Raw genomic sequence first — 24,896 nt, 5'->3', positions numbered from 1 at the left:
GCTCAAGTGACAGTGACCCTGTGAAGGGCATCAATACTCACAGAATCGCTGAGGTTGGAAGGGACCTCTGGAGATCATCTAGTCCACCCCCCTGCTCAAGCAGGGTCACCTAAAACACGTAGTCCAGGACCCTATCCAGATGGCCTTTGAATATATCCAAGGATGGAGACTCCACAAGCTCTCTGGGCAACCTGTTCCAGTGCTCTGTTACTGCTAACATTTATGGGAGAACCTCCACCTTTGCAGAACTTTTTGTGCAGTCAGAATGAACATATTAGTAGAAGTAGATCAAGTGATTACTGAATTTTTTACCACTATATTATATAGACTAGTGGTAAAAATATCAAGTCCTGTTGACATCATTGTTCCTACCTCTGTGATGATCATGGCATAAGACTCTATAGAACAGAATTGAATTATGGCTGAAATATTTCTTTGGTTGAAGAATGCAGGTTTCCCATAGTAGTCCAACACTGGCAGGTCTTAAAATAAAGATAGCTTCATTAAATGCCAGAAGACTGGTTTTAAAGATCATATTATCTACTGTGCTTCTTATGATAAGGGGAAATGATTCAACAGAAAGGAAGACCTTAGTACCAGATACATCACTTCTGTGTGTCTGTGACCCAAATATGGCAACAGGCAACTTTCTTTTATGACTTGAGCTGCAGTGTGTTGCAAGTCTCTTGGGGGCTTTTGAGCACCCTTCATCCCTTGATTCATGATTGGCCTTGTGGAGTTTAGATCATGCTGCATCTTGCAGGATCAGCCCTTCATACTCTTTTTGCTAATTGATGTGTGAAATGGTGTCACATTTTGAAAAGGAATTGTGGTGTTACTATGGAAGGAGAGTGAGTCTAGAACAGTGAGATCCCTTCCAGTCTGTATGTATATCATTCTACCTGCCACAAAAAGAAATCTGTAATTCAGCAACACTGACTAAAGTTCTTTTTAAAATTTTACTTTCTGAGGTCAGGATTATAGAAGCTTATAAATGAAAACATGATTTGGAGAGCATTAGAGAAGTTGGATGAACTGAACTCCAGATTAGGACAATTGCTTTCTTCAGATAGATGACTGATTTAAGCAGAATGACAAGCACCTGTAACACATAGGGAGTGCATATATAATGAGAACATGACCTAAATATGGGGTCAGAAAGAGAGAGAAAACCTGTAAGGACTGCCTGATTAGTGAGTTCCAAGTGTACTGTGAGAATATTGACTCTCAGTAGTGCAGGGAAGATACCCCGTTACCTCATAAAAGGGACTAAAAATGTTGTTGCCATTGTCCACTCCTGATGTTTTTTGCTTCTTATAATGTCAGATCCAGACTCTGATTAATGTATGCCACTATAAGATTGAAGTCGTTAGCATAGAGAATTGAGCTCCTGTTTAATTCTTAGTGTAGAGAACTGCAGTTGTTTTATTTTGTCATATGTGATATATATTTTTGAAAAGTGTGTTTTGAAAATATTATATCACTTAGCTTTAAAATAACTTTTAAAAGATTGCAGTGTGAGAAGATGGGATTTACAGAGCCTTGCCTTGCAACCTCTTATCTTCAGGAACAAAACCAAGTCAAAATTTTATAGAAGTTTTCAGATATCCTGGTGGGTTTCCGCTACCCTCACATTTTTCTTCCTTTCAGCTTTGTTGGGTTTTCTTGCTAGATCTCCAGCCAGATTTGGTAGGCCTAAGGGAATAATTGCTATCTATACTATTCAGATTTGTCCTTCGTCTTAGATTATCTGCACTCTGTTATTCAAAACCAAGAATACTCTATAAAGAAAAGGAAGTCAGGTCAAAAGAAGACACACTGTGTAGCACAGTTTGTCCCACCTATGAAAATAAATATTTTTAGCTCTCCAGTACTGATTTGGAGAGGTGTTATCTAACCTGTGTCTGCAGAGCAACATGCTGCTTATGAGCCTTCCCACAGCCTTTCAGGTTGCTCTGAACCACAGAAGATTAAAAAGGTTAAAGGCCTACAGGGAGAGTCAAGTGTGATGCGTCTTCTGCATGAAGACTTGGTTAGGATTGAGAAAATCCCTTGAGAATCAGGGAAACATCACTTTTAGGTATGGAAACAAGTTAAGGATTTCCAGTATTCCTCCATTCTTTGCTACAAGTAATGACCCCTTGCTTCTCTGTCCTACTTTGTACATTGTATTAGTGTAGTCTGGAGCCCGTCCCGAGTGCTGTGGGACCACAGGCAGCGATAGCTGGAGAGACCTTACATTCCCACTGTATCTCTGGAGCCCTTTTCTGCTGTGGAGAAGGAAAACACTGTGATTGCTTTATGTTTGTCTGGAGAGGAAAGCTTGTCTAGTTTTTTAGGATACCGGCTTTAAGTTTGTAGCAGATCCAGTTCACTGTTATACCTGCCACTGATTACCTCTGTGAATTTGATTAATTCTTTAGTTTCTCTATGCCTCATTGCCCCTCCATAAAGTGGAATAATAGGATGTGTTGCACTGGGTATGCAAAGCACAGAAAGAGGTTGTGAGATGCTTAGATTTGATCATAATGAAGATGATGGAGACTGTCCAGCAGATGTTTTAGGAGTGAGTTTTTCTCCCTTTTTGACCCTCTTGAAGGAATTTCACATGATGCTAACATGAAATAACATTTTTTTTCTTAAGACAATGATACTCTTCAGGAAGAGAAGAGGATTATTTTTCTCTCGTTTCTTAGCTGGTTGTTGAGGATATATATTCCCTTCTAGAACCATTGAGTTGCCTTGGAGCAAAAAGAAAAATAATCTTCTTTTATTCTACTATTGTTTAAAAATCCAACAATCCACTATGTTAATTTGTTACTATGCCACCCAGGCAATGCAAAGGAAGTCTAGAAAAAGACCTCTTGGAAGCCATTTGGAAAGAATTGGTTTCATGGGGATATTTTCAGCCTTTGGATATACATTAAGAGGAAATTTAGTACAGTACTCTGTTATACTTCTGGATCTTGCATGAACTGTGATTCTAAGCATTGTGAAATGTATTTCTTTACCATTGTTTTTAAATTGCTCATGAGCTTGTTGCAGCAAAGTATCCAATTTTATTTCTTCAGAGTAAAACCTTAAAGCTAACCATTAGTGAATAATTGTGACATTTTGTATTCAAATATTTGAATCACACTTTCCTAGAAGTGTCCTGCATTTTTTGAGAAGTCATTTGCTACTCTTTCCCCATCCCCCCTTTGCACTGATGCTTATAGCATTCAATTAGAATTAATATAAGGGCATTCTTCCATAGGAATTGCATATGAATAGTTATTAAATAACGACGTAGAAAAACACAAAGCAAGGTTAGTAGGGTAGCTTCTTAGACTGACGGCCTCACTGCAGCACAAAGGCTTGTATTTCAGAGGAGGATGAGTGATACTCCTTCTCTTCCCTTTACTGCGCCCTCCCTTGGCCATCCATGTACTACCTTGCTTCTTACCAGACATGTATTGCAAGTTGTTCAGTACACAAAGACTATGGGTTTTACATCACCAATGAAATGAAGTTGAAACAACAGTTATTTCTTCAAAAAGGGGATTGTGTGACTAGTAATGCAAGACTAGTGATGGACAAGCCAGGCTAGATTAAAAAAAAATGTGGCTCATTCTTAGTAAAGCTAGTTTGAAAAAGAGAATTCTCTGTCCGCCTTTCCTTCTTCCTTGGATTTGAGGAGGGCCTTGAAGAACTAGATGAAGGCTTTTCTTAAGCTTTATCTGCTCATTATAGTTGATTCAGTTTTTTGTACCAGTTAAAATGTTTGGCATTTTAACTACTTTGCCTATAACTTACAGGAACTTATTTAATTTGTTTAATAATGTATAGCATAGAAGTAACTCTATTCCAGATTAATCCAAACTAGAATGTTTTGTTGAAGTTTTGCAAGAAGAATAGTTGTGCTCAATAAAAATAGTCTTGGATAACTGCTGCATTGCCTGGTGTATGTTTAAACTCAAAGACAACACAAATTTTTGATGAAACTAATATCATGTGGGTCATATAATAGAAATTACTACTTTTTTTTCAAATTGCTTTACTTATTACCTGTATGGTGACATTTTTCAGCTTTTGGATGTTAGTCAAGAGCTACAAGAGTGATACAGCTAACTTCTGGGTTTTGCATAACCTTTAATTCTAAATAACTCATGTGTTTTTCATGCCATGCTCATTTAATCACTGGAATTCTGTAACCCATCAGCAAGCTCTAATAAAAATGTTTATGTGCTTTTAATGACCATGTTTTTGAAATTATTGCTTTTCTGAGGTGTGTAGCTCATTTTTTAGTTTCCCTTTAGAGGAAGAATAATTAATGAAAATAGAGACAGTCTTGTATATCTAGGCTGCACATTATAGAGACATTTTACTTGTCATTAAGTTCAATCATTTCATTGGTATTGCTGTTTTCTCTGTTAGTGTCATTCAGTATTCAGTACTAGTAAAATCTCAACTCAGTTGCTGAAGCTATAGTCATTGTAGTTGGTGCTCGGTTGTAGTCATTGCTCTTACAGAAATATCTGGACCAATTGGAGGAGTCCAGAGAAAAAGAGAAAATGATCTAAACTCCAAAGAATATGACTTGTGAGGGAAGAATAGCAAGAACTGAGTTTGTTTAGTCTGTAGGAGAGAAAACTGAAGAGGGAAGACATGATTAATAGCTGCCAAATATCTGGAAAGTTGCTACTGCAGGATAGGAAATAAATTTTTCTCATTGTGCATGTTAACAGGGTGTGAAGTAACAGATAAAATAGAAGCAAAGGAGATTCTGTGTAAGAAAAAAAGGACTAACTTCTAACTTCTTTAGTGGAAGAAATAGTGGAGGAGGGCTGTAGAATGGGAATGGACTGGATGGCATGGTTCATTCTAGTCCTATTTTCTTTAACTCAGTAGGTTGCTAGTTCCTCTGTTATAAAAGTCCTGCGGGCTTGGTGCACCTTCTGTGGGATCTGCTCACTGGATGTTCTGCAGGGATCATACCTTTTATGTGGCAGAGAGCAAGGCAGAGCGCACACTGCAGGATAATCTCTCCTACTTCTTATGACAAAACCTTGAGAGAAGGTGCCCTTATGACTACTTCATGCTGTAGAAACTCATAACGTAATGTCTGGTTAGGAGGTCCCTAGTACTTAGGCCTAACTGAATAATGCAAAGTGCCAAAGGAGAAGGGGGACATAGGTGGAGAGCTGGATACTTCAGACAGAGTGCACATTTACCTTTTGTTTGTCTCCTGACTTTGTGCCTGGATGTACTGCAGAGAAGATGGGGTATTTGTGTTATAAACTCTGAAAGCAGGCAATTTTCCAAAGCTACCTTCCCCTGTTATATGAAACGATGCTTTGCGGTGTGGTGGTTTTGGTGTTTTGTGCTCCTGTCATGCCGCTGTGCTTGGGATCTTCCTAGGCATGCTGAATTCCAGTTATTTTGTTTATTTTATCTTTACTAGTTTATACATTCATCCATTTCTGTGGCATAGCTAAGTCAATAAAAAACAAGGAAGGACAACTACATTTTTTAAAGTTAAAAGGCTTTTGTAATAATTTTTGCAAAAATTTAAATTTTCAAATAAATAAAACCTCTTTGTTTCTCTCCAATTTTGTTTCTTCTTCATCTTGATAGCAAAGTTAAGAATATCATGAAAATATTTCTTTTTTTTTTCTCTCTGACAAATAACAAATGTTCTCTTTTTTGGCATAAAATTTAATTTTGGAAAAGTGATACATCTGTAGTAACTTCTAATATATAACTTGTATATGTTCACAGCATTCACATACCTTTGCAGCTTTTGAGTTATCTTACAATAGTACAACAGTTCTTTATTAATTTTTTGAGGTTGAAGAACTTAGGTTTTAGAGAACATCATAGAAATATCTTTTTAGAAATCTGTTGACAGTCTAAAAGCATCTTTTATAAAAGCCAGTAAAATGTTAATTCATCCTAATGACTAGGAGAACAATGGCAAGTTGCTAACTTTTTTAGAATTCGCAAATGAATGAGAGAATATAATAAGATAACAAAATACAGGGTTATGACATTAAGGTGTGCTTTGTTCATTTATTTGACAAGTATTTTTGTTCTAATTATATAATTTCCAAATATACCAGTAAAAGCATTAGTGAAATTAGATTTCATTAAAGTTCCCAGCTATTGAGTCATTAAACTGAAGAGAACCTGGTTTCTTTGGGTCCAAATATGGCACTGAATAGTGTGAATGGATAAGGAGTTCTGTGAAAGTGCTCTAACAATCCATGAAACAATATAATCATCTCAGTTTAGTTGAATCATTATTATTATTATTATTATTATTTTTTACATCTTTTTCTAGGTTGTTTACCAGAAAATCATTACATTTTACTTAAGTGGCTGTCTAGGTTGTTCATATATTTATTTCTCTTTCCTGCTTATTTATGTCTATTTGAGCTTTCAGGTGATTTCTGAGCAGACACCACTGTGGCCCCGGATATGTTTTGTTTCATGTGATTGTGAGCACAGATGAGGATGTTGGTTCTTTCAGTAGAAAGTTGTCAGCTACTGATATTAGTGCTGTTCTTTCTGAGTAGCCTGAAGCTGGTGCAGTTCAGCTGAACTCAGGCTTTCTGATCAGTTTCAGTGATATTTGGATTAAACTAATGATGAAATCAGCTGTCGCCTCAGTTTTATTTCCCTTCTTTTATGCGGGTACAAAGAAATGGTTGTGAATGATGGGGAACCACTACAGAGTACTTAAAAGACTTCATCAAAATACAACCACAGAAAATCAGGAAAAAAACCTTTCTACTTCATTTCTTTCCAGGGCTGATAACTACACATCTCTAAACTCCTCTAGGGACTGATTTTAGTTACTCTTTTAGGGTCATCGAAACCAATCCTGCCACACAAACAAAATTCATTTTGAAAAGTTGCTCTAATAATTGATGCGAGGGGGATAAATGCTTCTCTCCAGAGAAAAGGACAGCATGCCAAGGGTACAGCTGTTTTTCCAGTGCATGTAAAACATCACGAAACCCCACTAGTTTGATGAGTCAGGAGAACATGGGAGTTGTTCAGGTTCAAAGCAAACAAAAGGAGGTTTAATACTGGCGTTTGAACCGTTGCAGCACCTCTTCTCCCTATAATCTAACTCTTGCTATATTTGTTCAGCTAGGATTGTGTATTAGCAGAGCTTCAGCATCCGTCCTCAATCTCAACTGCTGCTTGGTCCTTTTACCAATGTGCCGTGTTCTCTTGGCCTTCCTCCGAGGGTCTCAGAAGGTAAGGACCAACTTCAGAACAGCAGTTAAGAAGATGGTCCTGGGTTCTTTTTAGTTTAAAAAATAATAGAAAAAATGTTATGTCCCCATTAATTATGCAATATGTGCCTGCATAGTGCAGGTATCATCCAACCTGATATATTAGTTATCATGGGAGAAACAAGGTCCTGGCAAAGCTAAGAGGGTTTGGTTTCCACACCCGTATTCTTTAAATAATTTTAGTTGCTTGTGATTCACCAGTTACTGTGGCAGAAATAGAAGTAATGCTTTGGGGGAATATCTGTGTGTATATATATATAATTCATATTATATATAAAATATGATATCTATAAGATACAGATATGTATGCAAATATAAATAGGTCTCTGTCCCTGTGTTCTTGCTCACTTAAGAATCAATGACCCTTTTAACAATTAGTGATGGAATTCATAAATTTTAAGGCAAGAAGAGACATCACTTTATGGGCTTTTCACATCTGTGTAATATTGAATCAATTGTAAATCTTCATCAACACCTTGAATTTTCTTCATTGTCTTAATCCTGTTGTGTTTAAATTTTGGTATTGTGCTTGCAAGGACATTTAACCTAGTAAAATCTGATGTTGCTATTAAATCACCTCAGTTGCTGTTAGTATTTTTTTTCTTTGCTTTGTTTTAGAAGAGAGATTGCTTGAATTCTTCTCTTATTAGGTTGCCAGCAGGAAAACGAGAAGGCTGCTAGATAAAAGTAAAACTTTTCATGTGACGTGTGGTGTTACAATATGCATCTTTTCAGGTAAGATCTTACTGTGATGAACAGTAGCTCATTTTGCAAATACATTTAACAAAGCAGTATCTTGTGTTTTTTCTTGTACAGTACATTTGGGGGTAGTCTTGCTCTGTGCTTCCCTGCATTAAATGGTGAATGCATTCTCAGATGTGTGTGGTTTTTGCTTTATTTTTCTTTTAAACCTGTAGACTTACATTTCAGTGCTGAGGCTTTCCTTAGAATTCCAGTTTCTAAAAGGACAGGTAAATAAGATCAGGTTAAAGGTTGCCGTTACACATGACCTTAGGAATATAAGTGAAGAAGTAGGGTGCTAGAGATGGAAAAGACTTGTCTGCAGAAGAGGGAGCAGTGGTAGCAAATATCCCATTTAGTGAAGTAGTAACATTCTTTGGTGGACATCTTTCTTTGTCTCCCAGCTGAACATTGCAGAACAGAAATTATTTCTATAGTGTAAAAAAAAATCTTAAAATATGTAAAACTTTCTGCCACAAATATCTGTCTGACTTTATATATATATATATATATATATATTCATATTCTTAGGCCCTGATGTGGTTATAGCTGCTTTTCTTTAGTAGTTCAGAACAACATCTACCTCCTGCTCACTGACTTCAGCTTTACTCTGATTTTTAGTCTTACATGTTGCTGCTCATCTGGTAAATGCTCTTAACTTCTCTGAGAACTACAGTGAAGACTTTCTGGCACTAAATGTGGCAAACTATCGTGGTGAGGTAAGCCATCCATCCATTTATATTTTGCTTTAAAATATATAATTTAAATATGCAATTAATTGGATATCCAGTTCCACTGTATGATCCATTCTGTGGTCTATGCATTGCTACTAGTTCTGTGCACTGAAAACGCAGCATCACATGGATTGTTGTGGATTTTATTTCCTGCTCTGGACAAGCATATATTAATACGCATTCTGTTTAAGATAACATAATCCATACTTACTGGTTTGTGAGGTAGAGAATGCTGTCATCAAGTTGTTCCACCTTGCGCTTCTTTTTCCAGCTTCTCTCTCTGTTCCTTGGGGGGTCCTGGTTGAGCCACTTCTGCAGCTGTTTTAGGAAAATACGTTCTGCAGCTGCAGTATTGAATATATAGTGCTATGTGACATATACTGAGGATTAGAGGATAGTGGGATTTGAGGCTGATTTTTTGCACTTTTAAACTGCTGATGACCTGCACTGGGAATTATAGCATGTACGTTAAGAGTTGGAATTAGGTATCTGCATGAGATGAGCTGGAGGCTGATTTTTACTTATGAAATACTTTGGATAACTTTTCTGTCCGTGATGCAGATCTCTTGAGGAAATACCAGAGTTCTAGTCCCTTCTCCAGTGCATTTTGTACTGGAGAGTTATTAGAAGATTTTAGGAGTAAGACCAGAGTCCAGGATGTTTTCTCTGCTGGGCTACAGTCAGTCTCTCCTGCTTCTATTCATTCTAATCTCAAGTCTGCATTTCTTTTCTACCAACTTCACTGGGAAAGATTTAGAATGACCCCATCCCAGCTGCATCCTTTCCTGGAAAAGGAGAGCTTGACTCAGCCAAGACTCATAAGGACCTACGAATAAGGTCTCCCACTCCCTGGGTGAATGATCCAATCACCGAGCTATTCTATGGAAGACAGACATACCAACACCAACTATTGTGTTGAGGTTCTGGATTGAACTCAACTGTCTGAGTATGTTTGGAGTGGTCAAATAGACTTAGCCTCATCAGGAACGTTGGCAGGAGTTTACCTCAGGCAAGAACTTATCAGAGTGTGCATGGCAGCCTGTACTAAGCTGTCTTAGGAATTTTGCTATACAGAATGGAGATAGAAACAAATTTTTAATAACTCTAAGATCATAACATCCTGGATTTTAGATACTCTAATAGCTCTTGAACCCTTGTCTGTGAATTCTACCTAACTGATTTAGTAATTGTGGTTAGTCTGGATGTTACTGTCATTTTCTATACATGGGGGGAGGTGAGTGTACACTTTGTGTTTGAATGGGGACAGGGTCAGGGAGAGGGACGCTTAGTTCTTCCTGACCTGTATGAAAACTCCCACTTCCCCTCATTACATTTTACCTCCTGTTAAAAAAAGTGTTGGTTTTTTTTTTCCTACAATGAGAATAAAACCTCAAGAGGCTTATGCCTCAGGAGGAGTAAGGCAGTTTTCTGTGGGGCTGATGCATCCGCTCTTAACCCTTTTCAAAGATCTTCTCTACTTCCACCTTTTCATATGTGGTATTATCATCTCCTTTGTGTTCAGTCCTGCTTCACTGGAATCTACTGCAAATCTCTTGTTGACGTAATTGGCAGCAAAATAATCACTGCTTGTCTTGTATTTAACTTCAGAACCTCTCTATATTCTGCTACCCTCTGTCTTCCCAAAGACATGAGGTAACTGAGTGAAGTTAGGCTTTAAAAAGTAAATATCTGTAAAATTATCTGAATCGCAGTTTTTCACAACAGATTAGAATTGTATTCACCAGGGGAATGCAAAGGCTAAAGGTTTAGTTTATGTTGAATAGCAGTCAGTGTAATCTGTTACCAAATACTACATTAATTCCTGCACATTTAGTGACTGCTTATACTATCAAGCACATGAGATTTATGAGCTATTTATTATTATTACATTATTCATATGGATATAAAATCATATATATTGACATTTTTGTCTGTTTTTCAGGACCCGAGGAAACTTCTTTTTGCTACTGGTAAGTCTGTTGCAAAACTGAATGAGAAACTTTGCTGCTTCTCATCATCATTCACTGTGTGTTTGTGTGTTCTATTTGTTATAACTCAGCTAGGTTGAGCTGTATTATTTGTATTCATATAACCTGGGTTTGCTTATCCAATAGTCGGGAGGGAGGAGTTGCATAAGCCCCTGTAGTAAGAAGAGCAACATCTTCAAAGCTGTTGTTCCACAGATGAGTCAGTGGAAAATTGTTAGTTTCAAACAGAGATTCTGCATAATATTAAAACCAAATTCCTAAATGATCCAATTTCTAGAAAAAGAAATATAACAAAAAAGCAGTCTGCTTGCTTCAGCTAGTTTATTTAAGGGTTGGTTTGACTTCAGAGCAATCTACACTGTTACACAGGAATCAGACTTCAGTACTCATAAAAATTAAATAAGCAAAGACTTTTTTTAAGCAAAGACATTTTTGGTGCAGGAATTCAGAAAGGAACAACGTTTAGGTGTGGAGGGGTAGACAAAAGTCTGAACTGTAGTTGTCAAACAGCTAAAGGTCCTTTCTGATGTCATCTCTCTTTCACCTTTAATTAGATCAAATGTTGAAATATTGTCTTGGTAGCATTTAGACCAAGATCCAAACGAATCAGGATATATAGTGGTGAATTTGAGTTGCCAAATGGGGTTCTAGATCTGCCAATCTCAGTAGGTTTACTAGGATTAGCAGTCTGTGGGAAACTACTCTCTGAAAACATTGAGCAAATTTTAGATCAGGTAAAAGTAGAGGAAGTGTGAAAGTGAAATGATAGAAATTGAGGTGTAAGTTAAATCCTAACTGGAAATAAGTTGGATATCTACTGTAGTTAGCAAATCAGTGGTGGAGTGCTGGAAGAAGGTAACTCAGATAGGAAGGAGTAAAAGAGGGAGAGGGCAAGATTATATCTAGTGCCTTGGATGAAGAAGGAGGACTTGGGGTGGAGAACCACTGTAGAGGCCCCATCAAATATTGTCCCAACTTCTGGAGACACCTCGATCTGTGTAGTTCACTCTTGAGCAGAGGACCTGCAAGGTGGAACTCTTTTTACCTGCAGGCAGTCAGGAAAACGTTGCAAATGTTTTTGAAAATTTGAGCTCATTGTTGCAGAAAAGGGTGATTCCAAGTCATCTTAAATGTACAGTGACCTGGATCACTTCCTATCCTGATGACTTGTAATTATTGTTTGTACTGTGGGAGTGCCCAGGCAGGGACCAAGATTTTGCTACACTAGGCACTATACAAACAAGCAAAAACATGGTCCTCTTCTCAAACAGTTCAGGACTGGATTTATTGGCTGATTTTTTTTAATGCAATGGAGAGATGGAATAAGGAAGAGCTGGAAGCATTTACACTGTGATAGCTTTACAGATCAGTCCAGGAAGGAATCTCCTTGCGTAAGGGTGTGAGTGTAACTGTGGGAGGAATAAATATTCAAGGTTATAGTTAGTGAAGCAAAAGAGAGACAGGGACAGAGAGGAGATGAAAAAAATAGATAAAAATGAATGGATGAATTGGGGCAAGGTTGTGAGTGATTTGATGCTTACAGTTGGATGAAGAAGAGAATTTAAGAATTGGATTTAAAAGGTGACCTGCTGTGGCATGAGAGACAATGTAGGAAGCTGGCTCAAGCACTGCATTGCAATTGGATTGGAAGTACTTGTGTCGGGGGGTATTGATTGCAGACTGCATCCACAGCTAGGTTTAGAAAGAATATATGAAGAAAGAGGCAACAGAAATAATGCACAATTTTTATTGTAACTGCTTTTAACTGTAACCTTTCCACCAAGGAATGAAATTCTGTTCCTTATGAAATCCATGACAAAATGTCCATTGATTGCAGGACCAGGATTTTTCACAGAGTTTGCAAAACTGAGTAGTGATTTGGGATGTATCAGATTTCAGGCATCTGACTTTTCAGCAAGTGGATGTTGAGAAGTGTATAAAAAAATCAGATCTCAAATTGTGTCTTCAACACTGAAGAGTCTAAAATCACAAATAATTATTAAAAAATTTAACTTGTTGTTATCTGTAGGATGTGATCAGGAAAAAGGTCCTGGACCATTAAAATCTGTGGATCTTTGACATTTACTTCCATGAAAGTGTGAAAGACCTTTATATTCTGACACTATAAAGGCACTTATTTAACATTACACATGGAGATTGGCCTCACTAACTTTGTTTAAAACTAAGCTCATGGCTTTTAGGGTGACCAGGGACTATACTTAAAAACTTTTAACAGTTTACATTTCTCAAGTAGTAAAATATTTTGAGGAAATGAAACCATGGCTTTTAGGTTCTTGATTCTTAATTTAGATTCTTAATTCCTGGGATGACAGTTTTGAAAATGAGGTGCTTGTCATGAAAGTTCTAACTGTAGGTGGGATTTTTCCCATCTATCTTTAGGCTGATGATTTGCTGTACTTTTTGGGCAGTATGCTACTTTAGGATGAGCTGAATCATGCCCTAGAAATCCTTTTCTCTCCTTTGACTTAAAAAGCAGCACAGGATAGACTAGCTCTAATATGGGAATCTGCAGTTGAGTAGATGAGTCCAAACCTTAATGTTTTTAACCTTTCCTTGTTAAATGCTGGCTGTCGATCACTCTCACAGACCTTCCTCTATAGGCAACAATTTCAAGCGTGGTGCAATGCCACAGAGAATAATTTCAGTCTCTTTCTCATTGCAGGATGAAATGGGTTGGCAAACAATTATAGTGACAGCTTGCATAGAAATTGATTTGCTTGAAATTCTGTCCCTGAACAGGTTTTTAATTGTAGTGTTCTAGAAAGTTTGAGGTTTGGAAGAAAAAAGAGATTTCAAAACTTGTACAGTCAGTCTTACAGAAAACAGAGAGAGGATTTGTTCTTAGTTACCTGCTTAGAGACAAATGTTACGAGCAAAGGATTACAGGAGCAAAGACTAATAGGAAATTTGTGATGCATGGTCAAATACAAGGAAAAGAGCATTTTTCTCTGAGAAGGCGGGAAATAGATCTGCTTTGCACCAAGTGCTTTATAGTATTAATAATAATAATAATAAATACATGAAAGAGTTTGAATCATGAATTGTATTTCTAATAAATTCCACTGTCTTAAAGGTCATAGGATACAAATATAACTCTTCACAATTCAAATGTAAATCATCCTATGTTTGTTTCAGTTCCAGGTCTGACTGGAGTCATTATGGTGTTAGTATTATTCCTAATGTGTACAGCTTCTACACATGCTATCAGGTAAGACATAATCTGGTCATTATGCTGAATAATGCCACTTCAGTAATGATATTCTCATACAGATTAGAGGAAATGCAGAGCAAGTGCAATGCAATGCAAGAAGTATTTAATGAATGTTAAAAATATCTTGCCCATTTTTGTACTAATGTGGAGTTAAATTAGCACAGCAAATTTTATATTCAAAAAGTTACAAAAACTGAATAAATTGCCTTCAGAAAAAAAGCTTTTTTTAAGGGAAATGCTCAATTAAAAATCTAAACCTTTAAAAATTTGAATAGTTCTGTTTTCCTGTTTGCACAGCCAGACAGTAAGCTAAGCATATGGAAAGTGCGGTCCAATGCATAAATTAAGGCCATTGGAAGAAAAATAAGATGATATTTAATCTTAATGATTTTCAATTGTAAAACAGCAAATTATAAAACAAACAAACAAAAAAACCCAGAAAACCAATAACAACGAAGCAAACCCAAAGAGAATTGAGCTACTTAAGTAGAATATTTTTGTTTAAAGCTCTGCTTCTGGTTGTCAAATATGTTATATTTAACAGAGATGATATTTTACAGAGTTAGAGAGTATGAAAACAGCAACGCTTTATTGGCTCAGAGTAAATGCTGAAATCCTAGAGGCTTGGTCCTCCAGTGGGCGCTCATTCTGCACCAGCGTTATTGAACACATATTGTAGTACATTTGAGTGACCGGTGCTTTGCAGTATCTAGCCCAACACAGTAGCCTTTTGAAGGCTTGGATTCTGCAACTGAAAGATATAATAAAACTTGATTTTTATAGCAGTCTCTGAAGTCAAATACTGATTATATGAGTACATCATTCTGATTCAACAAACACTTTTTTAATTCCATATCTAACTTCAAGCATAATAGTAGCTCCACTGATATCAGCTAGATATGTGTTTATGAATTTTGCTGAACTAATGTTTCCTGAGCAGCAGTGTTATTAGGTGCTAATTCAAGAAAGAAGTCCAGTAAATACTTGTGCACTTTTCCTAAAGAAAGGTGCTTCCAGAATTATGAACTTTATGAGGAACTGGAGGCTACAGAAGCACAGGATAAGACTGCTACACAAGATATCAGACATGGTTGCACAGTGCATAGTCCACACAGATGGTTGTGCTTGCAAAAGAAAGCCAATTTTGGGAAGGTGGAAAAATGGAACAGTTACTTCACACTGCTGCAGTGTGCCAGAACAAAGTCCTGTTTTCTCCAAGGCCATGATAAAGTAGAAAAAAGAACAGTATGTATTAATGATTGGGAAACTTGGGAAAATATATGTAGTTGCAAACATATTCCTGGAAATAATAATTTTACGGTTCATGCAGCAAAGGTTTCCATCTTTCCAAGTTACATGCTTGTTATTTCCTTTTTCAGTTACTGTAACTACAAGTGCTTTCCAGTCTTTCTGCCATCTAGCCAGTAGAGTCAAAGCCCTGAAGAAATCAACAGCATTCCCTATTATACTAGTGCTAATTCTTATTTAGCTTCCATGTGCATCTTTTTGTCACAAATACCCTTCTTCCCCGTTAATTTTTGGCCAATTGAGACAAATTGCATAAAGATCCAGAAGCCAAAATGATGCTAGTTTTCTGCATGTTTTGTGAAAATAGGTAGGCTAGCAGAGGAGGCAGACCTTTGTCCTCACTTTGTCAGTCATTATTGGATATCAGAGAACGTGTGCAGAGAGAGAATCCTTTAAGGGTTTCAACTATGGAAGAGTATCAATTTCAGTACCTTTCCATGTGGATTCTCAGGTGCCTAATAGGGCCTAACTCATGCTGTAGTCTTAGGAAAATTCACTGCCTGTCAGAAGCTAGGCTTGGTTTGAAGTATTTCAGAGTGTATTAAGCTATCTTGGATTTCAGCCCTAATCCTCTCTTACAGACTAACCTGCTCAGTCATTCCTTCCTTCTTATGTTCCTTCTGAAACTTTTCTTTCTATGATTTTCATGTTATTTTATGTCCCTATGTGTTCAGTAAGCTGAGTGAATAAGTATGTGGAGGAATGGATTGGCTGCTAATGGTATAAAAGGAGAAAGTGAATATCTTTTGAAACCTCTTCTAAATTTTTGCCATGTTATACCTGAGAATCAGTTCACCAATTTTCGTTTAATAGCTGTTTGTTAGAAGGGATGTAGAATTATTAGAAAATGCCGTAAACGTGCAGATAAATGTTGACATCTGATGCCATTTCTACAAAAGTAACTCTGCTAACTATGAAATTAATGATGTTCAAGAGCATTTCCCTTGAACACAGTTATTAGCAATTTTGGAAATGATATATTTAAAGAAACATTAAAATATAAGCTGTTCAAATGCCATCTCTCTTTATGATCAAATACGTCTGTCTTCAGTTTCATCTTCTGAAACACCACATATATATTCCTTTTCCAAACTCTCTGTAACAGGGTTAAAAATATTTTTGGCAGAACTCTACTGTTTCCAAGTTTACTGTGTCCCTTTAAAAGTGTGGCAGTCTTCTCATACGTTTCTCAATAAGTTAACTCTGCCAAATTCTACAGTGGGTTAACCAAAATTAAAATTAAAATGCTGAACTTGCTCTCCAATTTTTGGGCATTTGGAATTCTAAGAAATATATTAATTCTGTGAATAATGTCTTTTTTTTTAAGCCCTTACTAGAAGGTAAAGAAAATAATAAATGCTCTGAAGAACTATAAAAATGTTTATGTGGCAGTAGGAAGATTACTGAGTGTGCTAGAATACTGTATGTAGCTGTAGGACCAACAGTTTAAGAAAGATGTGGTAAAGAACCACCATATAAGGATTAAAATATTAGAAAATGTTCCTCACAGTGAGAGATTCAAGTATCTCCGTCCCTTTAGTTGGGGGGGGGGGGGGAACTGAGGGGATTTGATTCATTCAAGGGGACTTGATATAAGTGAGAGACCAGAATTTTATAATAGAGGGATCTTCAGGTGAGCTGAAAAAAGAATAAAATGCTCAACTGGCTGGAAGTTGACATTTAGAGAAATCCAGACGAGAAGTGTACGTTTTTATCAGTGACAATAGATCGTGAAAACAACTTGTCAGAAATTGGGATTGACTTTCTATCCCTGGAATTTTGAAACAATCGGTTCTTTCTGAAGAAAAATGCTCAAGATCCGATTAGAATTATTTCAGGACCTAGCTTCTGATGTTGCATTCTGCAAGATACCAAATTAAACCAGAGCACTAAGACCCGTATCAGGTCTGGGAGTAAATGGTATTCTCTCTGTGCTTTCCCATCGTGCGCCCACTCCCCATTCCAACATCCTTTAGTTTCATCTTACAGATATTCTCTTCCCCAACTCCTTACAGATACTGATATGTGACTCTGAATTGAAATGCCTAACAGGGTGTCGGTAGTTACAAGTGGTTTGAGCAGTCTCGAAGAGGAAAAAGTATTGGAGTGGTGAATGGGAGAAGGAATAAGCTGAAGGAGGGTTTTCAAAGCCCCTTGCTGTTGCTGGGTTCCTTAGAACTGCTGTTGCTTGGTTTTTGTTCTTGGTGGCCCACAGACAGATTACCTTAATGATCTTTTCTGGCTTGAGAAAGAAAATAATAAAACCTGTATTGACATAAACCGATATAGCATACATTTCAGACATGTATCAAAACAAGTGTAGTTAGCTGTTATGTAAAAGACTGTAGGAGGAAAAAAAATCTGAAAAGGAGTTAACTATGTCTAAAGAGTAGCTTCTTAAACTATATACTCCGAGTTAAGGTTGTTTTTTATTTAATAGTTATTTTGGCTTATTGGTGGAGGTAGGGTTCTTTCTGGTTTTGAAAGGGACTCTTCTGCCATGCTGTGTATTATGAAGAACTGTGTGTGTGTGCGCTATTAAGTGGAGCTTTTTTTTTTTTTAAACTTACTCACTTCCTTTTTTTTGTGATTTTTTTACTCAAGAAAAAATGAAAAAAAAGAACAGGCTTAAAACAAAACAGTCCCAGAAGGGCATTTTCTTTGGTCTTGGTTCTTTTTACATTTCCTAACAAATGGCTGATGAAAAGAAGTCCTCCTTCCACTTCACTCCTCCTCATCCTCATACTGGTAAAGCTCCTCTTGTTCCTTCTGAGAGTGTCAGTCCCCACTATATGTGACCTCCAGCCCCTGAAACTTCTCCTACCTGTCCTGTTCTTGCCTCTTTGTTCCTTTCTTACTATACCTCCTTCCACTCCATACCCTGAGAGTTTTTCTTTCCTTTCCTTCCTTCTCCTCTGCTGCTGTCTACTCTACCTGTTTGTATTTAGTAGTGACACATTACACACTACAGCTCTGTGTTGGGACAGGGAGAATGGAAGGAGGCATTCACTATAAAGAGGTTGAGTTTGGAGTCAGGAGGCTGAAGAACCATTTTAGATATGAGAATCTGGTAGGCACTATATGGGGCCTATGAAAGCAGAGAAGTCTCCTAATTTAGGAAGTGTTCTCCAGGTAGCTCTGTGCTTCCCTGTCCTTCTTCTCTCTTTTACACATTCTTTCTTTTGTGCCAGTCATTTGTTCTTTTTGACTACTAACTGTTTGTAAATATGGCGTGTATGTATTTCTAACTGGGCTTTGCCTATTCCACATGACTATGTGACGTATAATGATCTTCAGTGCGCATAGATCTGCTTTTAATTAGCAGTGTTTCTGTCTGAGTGAAATAGTTTGAAATGGCATTGAACCAAGGTTTATTCTTTTCAGGTTCTCAAACTATGACATCTTCTGGTATACACACAACCTTTTCTTTGTCTTCTATATGCTGCTGCTGGTGCATGTTTCTGGGTAAGTAAATGAAAAACACCATCCCTTTTCCTCAAGCACAACCAGAAAAACCATCTCCATAGACTGTTGCCCTTCCTGAGCACGCTTGTGCACAGGGGCCAACCTCCTGACAAGATGTCCTCATCTTTGTTTTTTCTGACAGATAATTGTTTAAGTAAAGTTCAGACTGTGGCTTGGAGAATCATCTATTACTACAGACAGCTAACACAAAGTTTCTTCACTTTCAGATTTATTCCATGTCTATTTTGCCATTTTCTAGTGGGAAATTAAGAAAACATTATTGTTGCTTTTCTGCGTTCTCTCACTTGGCTGCTGAGAGGAGGATATGAAATTAAGTTGCTCATCTCTTCCTCATACCTCCCTACCTTCCCCTTTTGACTCCTAAAGAGATGGAAGGAAAGACCTCTCCCTAATTTTCTTCTTCTCATTGTTCTGGTACAGAATTTGCTAGTTTTTCTTCCTAGCTTTATTACATGAACATCGTAACAGTGTTCACACACCATCAAAATGATTCATTTTGGTCAGATATATCTATCTGGCTCAAACAGGCCCATCTCTACTGCAAGACAAAGCAGCTTCCATGAGTTATCCATGTGAAGATCTAGTCCATTAACATCAGGGAAGTTTTGTCTGTGGATAAAAGTACAGACATTGGTACAGGGAAGGGATGTGTTTGAATGAGGTTAATTTCTCCATGTCATCAAACATCTACGGAAACATGGAGTGCTGGAACATCTGTGTGACACTGAGCACTGCTGTTTAAAGTAAACAGTGAAAGGTAATTAGGCCTAGCCAGATCACGGTAGGAATAATGTTGTTGAACAAAACAAACTCAGCTTGAGATCTGGTGAATTGAAATAATGAATTCAAAACAATTGAAACTCCTGGACAAAATTCCAGTTGTTCTGTGGGCTTTTTGCTGTGGCATAGCTCTTGTTGATAGGGCTGAGGGAGTTGGATCTGATCTATTCTCCTCATCCTGGGACAGGATGAACTTCCCTAAATTATTCCTGACAGATGTTGTCTTGAAAACATCTGGTGACTGAGACCCTCTAACCTTCTTAGACAATCTGCTAGACAATCTAGCATTGATTGCCTTCCTAGTATTTTTAATGTCCAGTTTAAATCTCCTTCACTGATCTTATCCTTTGCCCATTGTTTTCCTAGCCACATTGTCATGAAGGGTCTGGCTGGAGAAATTCACAAACCATGGCACCAAGTACTAAGGAGATATCTCCTTGTGCAGGCCTCCTTAATATTGAATTGGAAAACCTTTCAGTGTGAGTCTAAAAGAGCTGAATGCCAGATAAAAGTGAGAGAAGAATGAGTCATGGAGAGTGGGAATCAGTACAGGATTAAGACACCTAAATTTAGATCTCTGCATGTTTTCTAAGTGTCTGTCTCCCATTATAGTCTAATGAGTTCTAATGAATATAGTCAATGGAGCCTGGAGAATGCTCCAACTGACCTGCTACTACAAAGGTCTATATTCAGGTAAGCTGAAGAAAGCTTAGACACCTACATTTGGGTGACTCCTAAATGTCATGTCTTAGAGATTTGCAGACAAATGGTCAGTTATTCTTCAGTGCAAGGCATTTCCTATGACTGGACTGCGTAGGCAGATTGGGTGCAGATTTGCCTATCTTGGCGTCTCTCCTTTTGAGTATTTCCACAGTTTTCCTATGTTCTTGTTTTATTTCAAACTGTTATGGATATGTTTTCATACCATCCTGTTTTTCAGGGTAGCCAAGCACTGCTCAGCAGTGTATTACGTGACGTGATTCATCTGTCATATGTGATTGGTTTGTTCTTTCATCCCTACCCTAAGGGAAAGGAGAATATTTCAGAGAATTATACTTAAAGACCTTCCTTGTTCTTGTGCTTCTTGCAATGTGACTTTCAAATATTTTAGTGGCTTAAGGCTTGATGCATATCTACATGAATTTATCTGTATTTTAAGCCAGTAATAGCAACATCAAGAAATAGTTTGTTTAAAACACAAGTTACATGTTTCTATAACCAATGTAAGGAGCTGCAAAATATTTGGAACCAGATCCTCAGTTGGCACAAATTTGTTTGGAGTGTTTGGAGTTAAATGGGTTATGCTGGTTCACAGCAGCTGAGAATCAGGCCTTTGTGCTATTGCTGTAGTTATCCAAGGATTTATCTTCTGAACTGTAAAAATTCTTAAGATTCCACTCACACATTGACCTTTAGCAGACTGAGGACCCCTCAAGCAACTCACCTTCAGTTGAGCAGCAGAAGGTGGATGAGAAGATAGGAGTAATGTAATTCCTTTTAAAGACATTTAGGACCATTGACATCTAGCTTATCATAACAATCTCAAGAAATAGTAATATGTTTTCCAGCTCTCAGCCAGAAGTGAATGTTGTCATCCACTGTCAAAGGTGTATATGTGTCTGTCATACATATGAACATCTTCTCATCCAGTATTCTGTGAGGTAGAACCATGCCAATGTCTCCATTTAGGGAGTGGAAAATTGGGTCAGATGTTGATGCATGCTCATGCCAATAGCCTATATGCTGTGTTGCTCAGCCTATCAGTCACTTTCATATGACTTGCCCTTCCTTTCTCACCCATTTTTGTTTACTGAAGTCTACTTAGTGACATCCACACTGAGCTTTTAAAAATTCAGCTATTGCACCAAATAAATATATGAGGATATATGTCAGGCTCCTTAGAGTTATACAGAGCACAGCCTTTCTGGGAATTTGTCTGGGGTGTGTGAGACAGCTTGCCTTTCCTCGACAACTTCAGAAATGGAAGTCATTGCAGCTGCCGTTACAGGCAGCTTTGTCATCCCAGTTTGTTGCTGAGTTAGCATTTTTGTAATAGTTTAAACAAGCTGGAGATCACTGGAGAAGATGCTTGTGTTTGCAGTTCAGATATTCATGTCACAAGGAAAACTGAATACTCTTTTGGATGTTATGAGGCTAGAGAACCTGAGAGAGCAGCTGGTCGGCATACTTACTGGGGTTGGAACTAATTGGAAGAATATTACATGTGCTGTGTTTTCCAGTTAAACCCATGAGGCACCATAATGTTTATAGAGCAGGGAACTAGCATAGTGCTAGGGGTATCTGTCATTTTGCAAATATGGGATGACCAACAGTGTTGCCAGATGTGAGCGATAGGGATGATCAGGCAATAAATATAGACAGAAGCATGGGTGTAGGCATACAGACAATTCCCAAGTGATTTGCCCAGAGTCAGACATGGAATTTAGAGTGAACAGGTTTAAGTTCCAAACTGCTTTATTCACTGGACCATGCTGGAAGCCTATTATTGGCTGTCAGGACTGCATTTCAGTTGGGAAGATTGCCAATAGCCTGCCGGAGCCCATTTAACTTGGGAATACTGCTTATGTTCTACTTCTCTCTGTTCTTGTGAATTAGACAGTCACTGTTGCTGCTGCTGCGTGTGTGTGGAGGGGGGAGCATGTAGCCTTGTATTTGGAACGTATACTTGAGATGAGCCTTCTCCGTGTGGCCTAGCACTCAGAAGGCAAATCTCAGCAGTCATTGTGCCAATGTGCCTTATTTCCTAGCCAGCACCATCCTACCCAGCTGTCATTTAGCCCTTTGTTTTTCGAATATTCCTACTTGTGGTTTTACTGTCATCAAATACAGATTCTCTGGAGGCAAGTAGTACTTCTGAGGAGTTTTATTGCCATTATTATCGATTCTTTCCCTTTTTGAATGATTCATGCATGTGTTGAGATATCTCAGTGTCTCAGGTTTCCATTCCTTAGTTTCTAGCTGCAGCTGCAAAATTCTCACTTCATTTTAGTATAAATCTAACTTTAACCTAAACAACAAGCACAGACCCCACAAAATAATTTGCAAGATTGGTTCCTTGGCTTTCATGCAGAACTTTCTTTTTCCTTCTTTCCATTTGACAAGATGATGTTCAAAGGAGCAGTAATGCTCACAAATCATTCTGTTGTGTGTGAACCTGATAAACACCAAGTGGTGGGAACATTCCTGCAGTTTATGAGCTGGCAACTTAGGACACTTCTGCTACAGATCTCCTTAAAAAACAGGGCTTAGTGACTATAGGGAAGAGGAGTGAAAATAGCTTGGGTGTGATTGAACTGGAAATGTGATTATTTAATTTTTCTTCAGGGCTCCCACAATGTCTCCCCCTTTCAAGCAGGATTCAGCTTGAGGCTGTTCAGTGGGAGAGTGCCAAGTGAGCTGGAAAAGTTAAACCTTGTCTCTAGTGGCAGAGGGATCTATTGTTGCAAAGCTTCAATCTCACTGAAACTCCTGAAAACAAACTAAATAAAAATTCGTATAGACAATGAGCTTTGGGACTACTTTTTAAAATCCTCTTCAAATTAAGAGAAGCTGGTTGGCTTTGACTGCTACTTCAGTGTCTTTGTTATTTTTCTCTTCCTGTAGGGGAGTGCTCAAGTACCAGTCTAACTTAGAGGAACACCCTCCTGGTTGCTTTAATCCTAACAAAACACTCCGAGAGAATATGACAGTGCCAAAGGCTTTTGACGAGACGTTTCCTGACTACACTACTGAGCCTTTCCCAGAGGACTTATCAGTACCAGAACCCTTTGTGCAAAGTAACTTTGTGAGAATTTGTTCTGAGGAACCCAAGTTCCAGTCGCACTTCCCAGAGGTCTGTATGATCCGACGTTTCAGGTATTACAAGCCATGCCAAGTCTTGCAGTCAGCCATAACCACTAATTTTTGCTTTTCCAGACCAGATGTTTAATAATGGAAAACATTATTAAAACCTTTCCAGGCATTCAAAGATTTGGTGAGGAAAAAACAATCTGTATTAAACCTTGAATTGCATAATGGTGTGGTGCATAGAATAGGGTGGAAAAATGCCAAGAGATTGGCTGTAATGTTCCCTTTTTTACTACATGATAAGACATGTATTGATGTTGCTATAAATGTGATTCTAAATTACAGCATAGCACTTCAGAGCAAACTTAGTATTTATATAACATATTCACACAGTCCTTTTGTAAGCATTGTGAGGCAGTAGCTAATTGAAATAATCAAACACCATTTGTTCTCTTTTTTTGCCATGCAGACGCAATTCCTAATACGCATTTCTGGGATGCAGTTGTTTTTGGTTTGGCTTTGTGACAGGGTAGCCTGTTGTTTGCAGAGAATAATGTTATATGTAGTACGGGTAAATGAATATGATGACAATGGGAATAAAAGAGCCTTTGCTTTTTTCTGTTTTCCTTTTTCCTTTTGTTTCTGCATGTCTTTTGGCAGCAGCTTTTTCTTCATCCAAATTTTCTCATTTCTTCTGAGAAAAGATGAGCTGGGCTATATTGACAGGGAGCCCAGGATCTTTGGGAATATTGAGTTCACAAATCTAAGGCCCACCATTCAAGGTGGTCCCATAACAAACTTCACAGGTGTTTCTGTTTATTATTATCATTGTTTTCTGTAGAACATAAATGTCCCTTAATACCTTTTGTGGGAACCCATTTTACTATGGAGCATGTAATCATTTTAAGAAGTAGTCAATGCTACACTAATGTCCTGCAACAGAGTCCTTTGGATTTGTATTTTGTTGTGATACTACACCTGAATTACAAGTCTCAATGTGCATCTAGCTCCATATGACCTATAGGACATCAAACAGTGTCTTCTTTGGGGCTAAAGATGCATGCTTTAAAGCTGTCTGTGCAAAAGGAAGTGCCATGGAAAGAAATAGTCACTTGGTCTTCTCCTGGCAGCTTGTAACATTATTTTAGAACTTTTCTGGATATGGAAATAGTTTATGCACTTAGAGATACCAAGTCCAAAAGAAAGCTTGCCTTGCCCTTAGGGCCTGTGAGCTACTCAAATTTTTACAGCCAGAGATGCTTGAGGAAATTAAATACTCTGGTAGTTGCAAGAGATGCTGATGTGAAACTTTAAAAGCTGGGATGGGAAGATGGATGAGTGACTAGGGCGCTTCCAGTGTCTTGACTTGAGTGACTTAGCAGATGTGGAGTTAATTGTTAGTTCTGCCACAAGCTCTTGCTAATTGACTTTTAGGATGGGATTCAACTGAACAGCTGCAAATGTCTCCAGCTAGTCACACTGGGCTCCCTTTATAGTCAATGCAGAGAAATGGGCACATTTAGGGCATAATTTG

At 37.8% G+C, this 24,896-nt stretch overlaps 1 protein-coding gene across 3 annotated transcripts in view; it reads left to right on the top strand.

Annotated features, from left to right (window-relative positions):
- Positions 1-7,163: 7,163 nt before the first annotated feature.
- Positions 7,164-24,896, top strand: part of NOX4 (NADPH oxidase 4) — a 108,588-nt gene continuing 90,855 nt past the window's right edge. For 2 of the 3 annotated variants that reach the window (XR_010883134.1, XM_067289621.1), the window contains exons 1-7: positions 7,186-7,248; positions 7,937-8,021; positions 8,649-8,746; positions 10,704-10,731; positions 13,906-13,978; positions 18,674-18,754; positions 23,180-23,408. Coding sequence is in view for 2 of the 3 variants with exons in the window: in XM_067289621.1 (XP_067145722.1) it covers positions 7,207-7,248; positions 7,937-8,021; positions 8,649-8,746; positions 10,704-10,731; positions 13,906-13,978; positions 18,674-18,754; positions 23,180-23,408 (636 nt within the window). In the remaining variant the exon portion in view is untranslated. Of the gene's footprint in view, positions 7,249-7,936; positions 8,022-8,648; positions 8,747-10,703; positions 10,732-13,905; positions 13,979-18,673; positions 18,755-23,179; positions 23,409-24,896 lie in introns of all 3 variants that reach the window. The other variant, XM_013956039.2, reaches the window with a different exon arrangement.

The sequence above is a fragment of the Apteryx mantelli genome, chromosome 1, assembly GCF_036417845.1.
Source record: "Apteryx mantelli isolate bAptMan1 chromosome 1, bAptMan1.hap1, whole genome shotgun sequence".
Taxonomy (NCBI): Eukaryota; Metazoa; Chordata; class Aves; order Apterygiformes; family Apterygidae; genus Apteryx; species Apteryx mantelli.
Note: the sequence above shows the minus strand (reverse complement) of the source record. Positions and strands in the feature narration are given on the sequence as shown.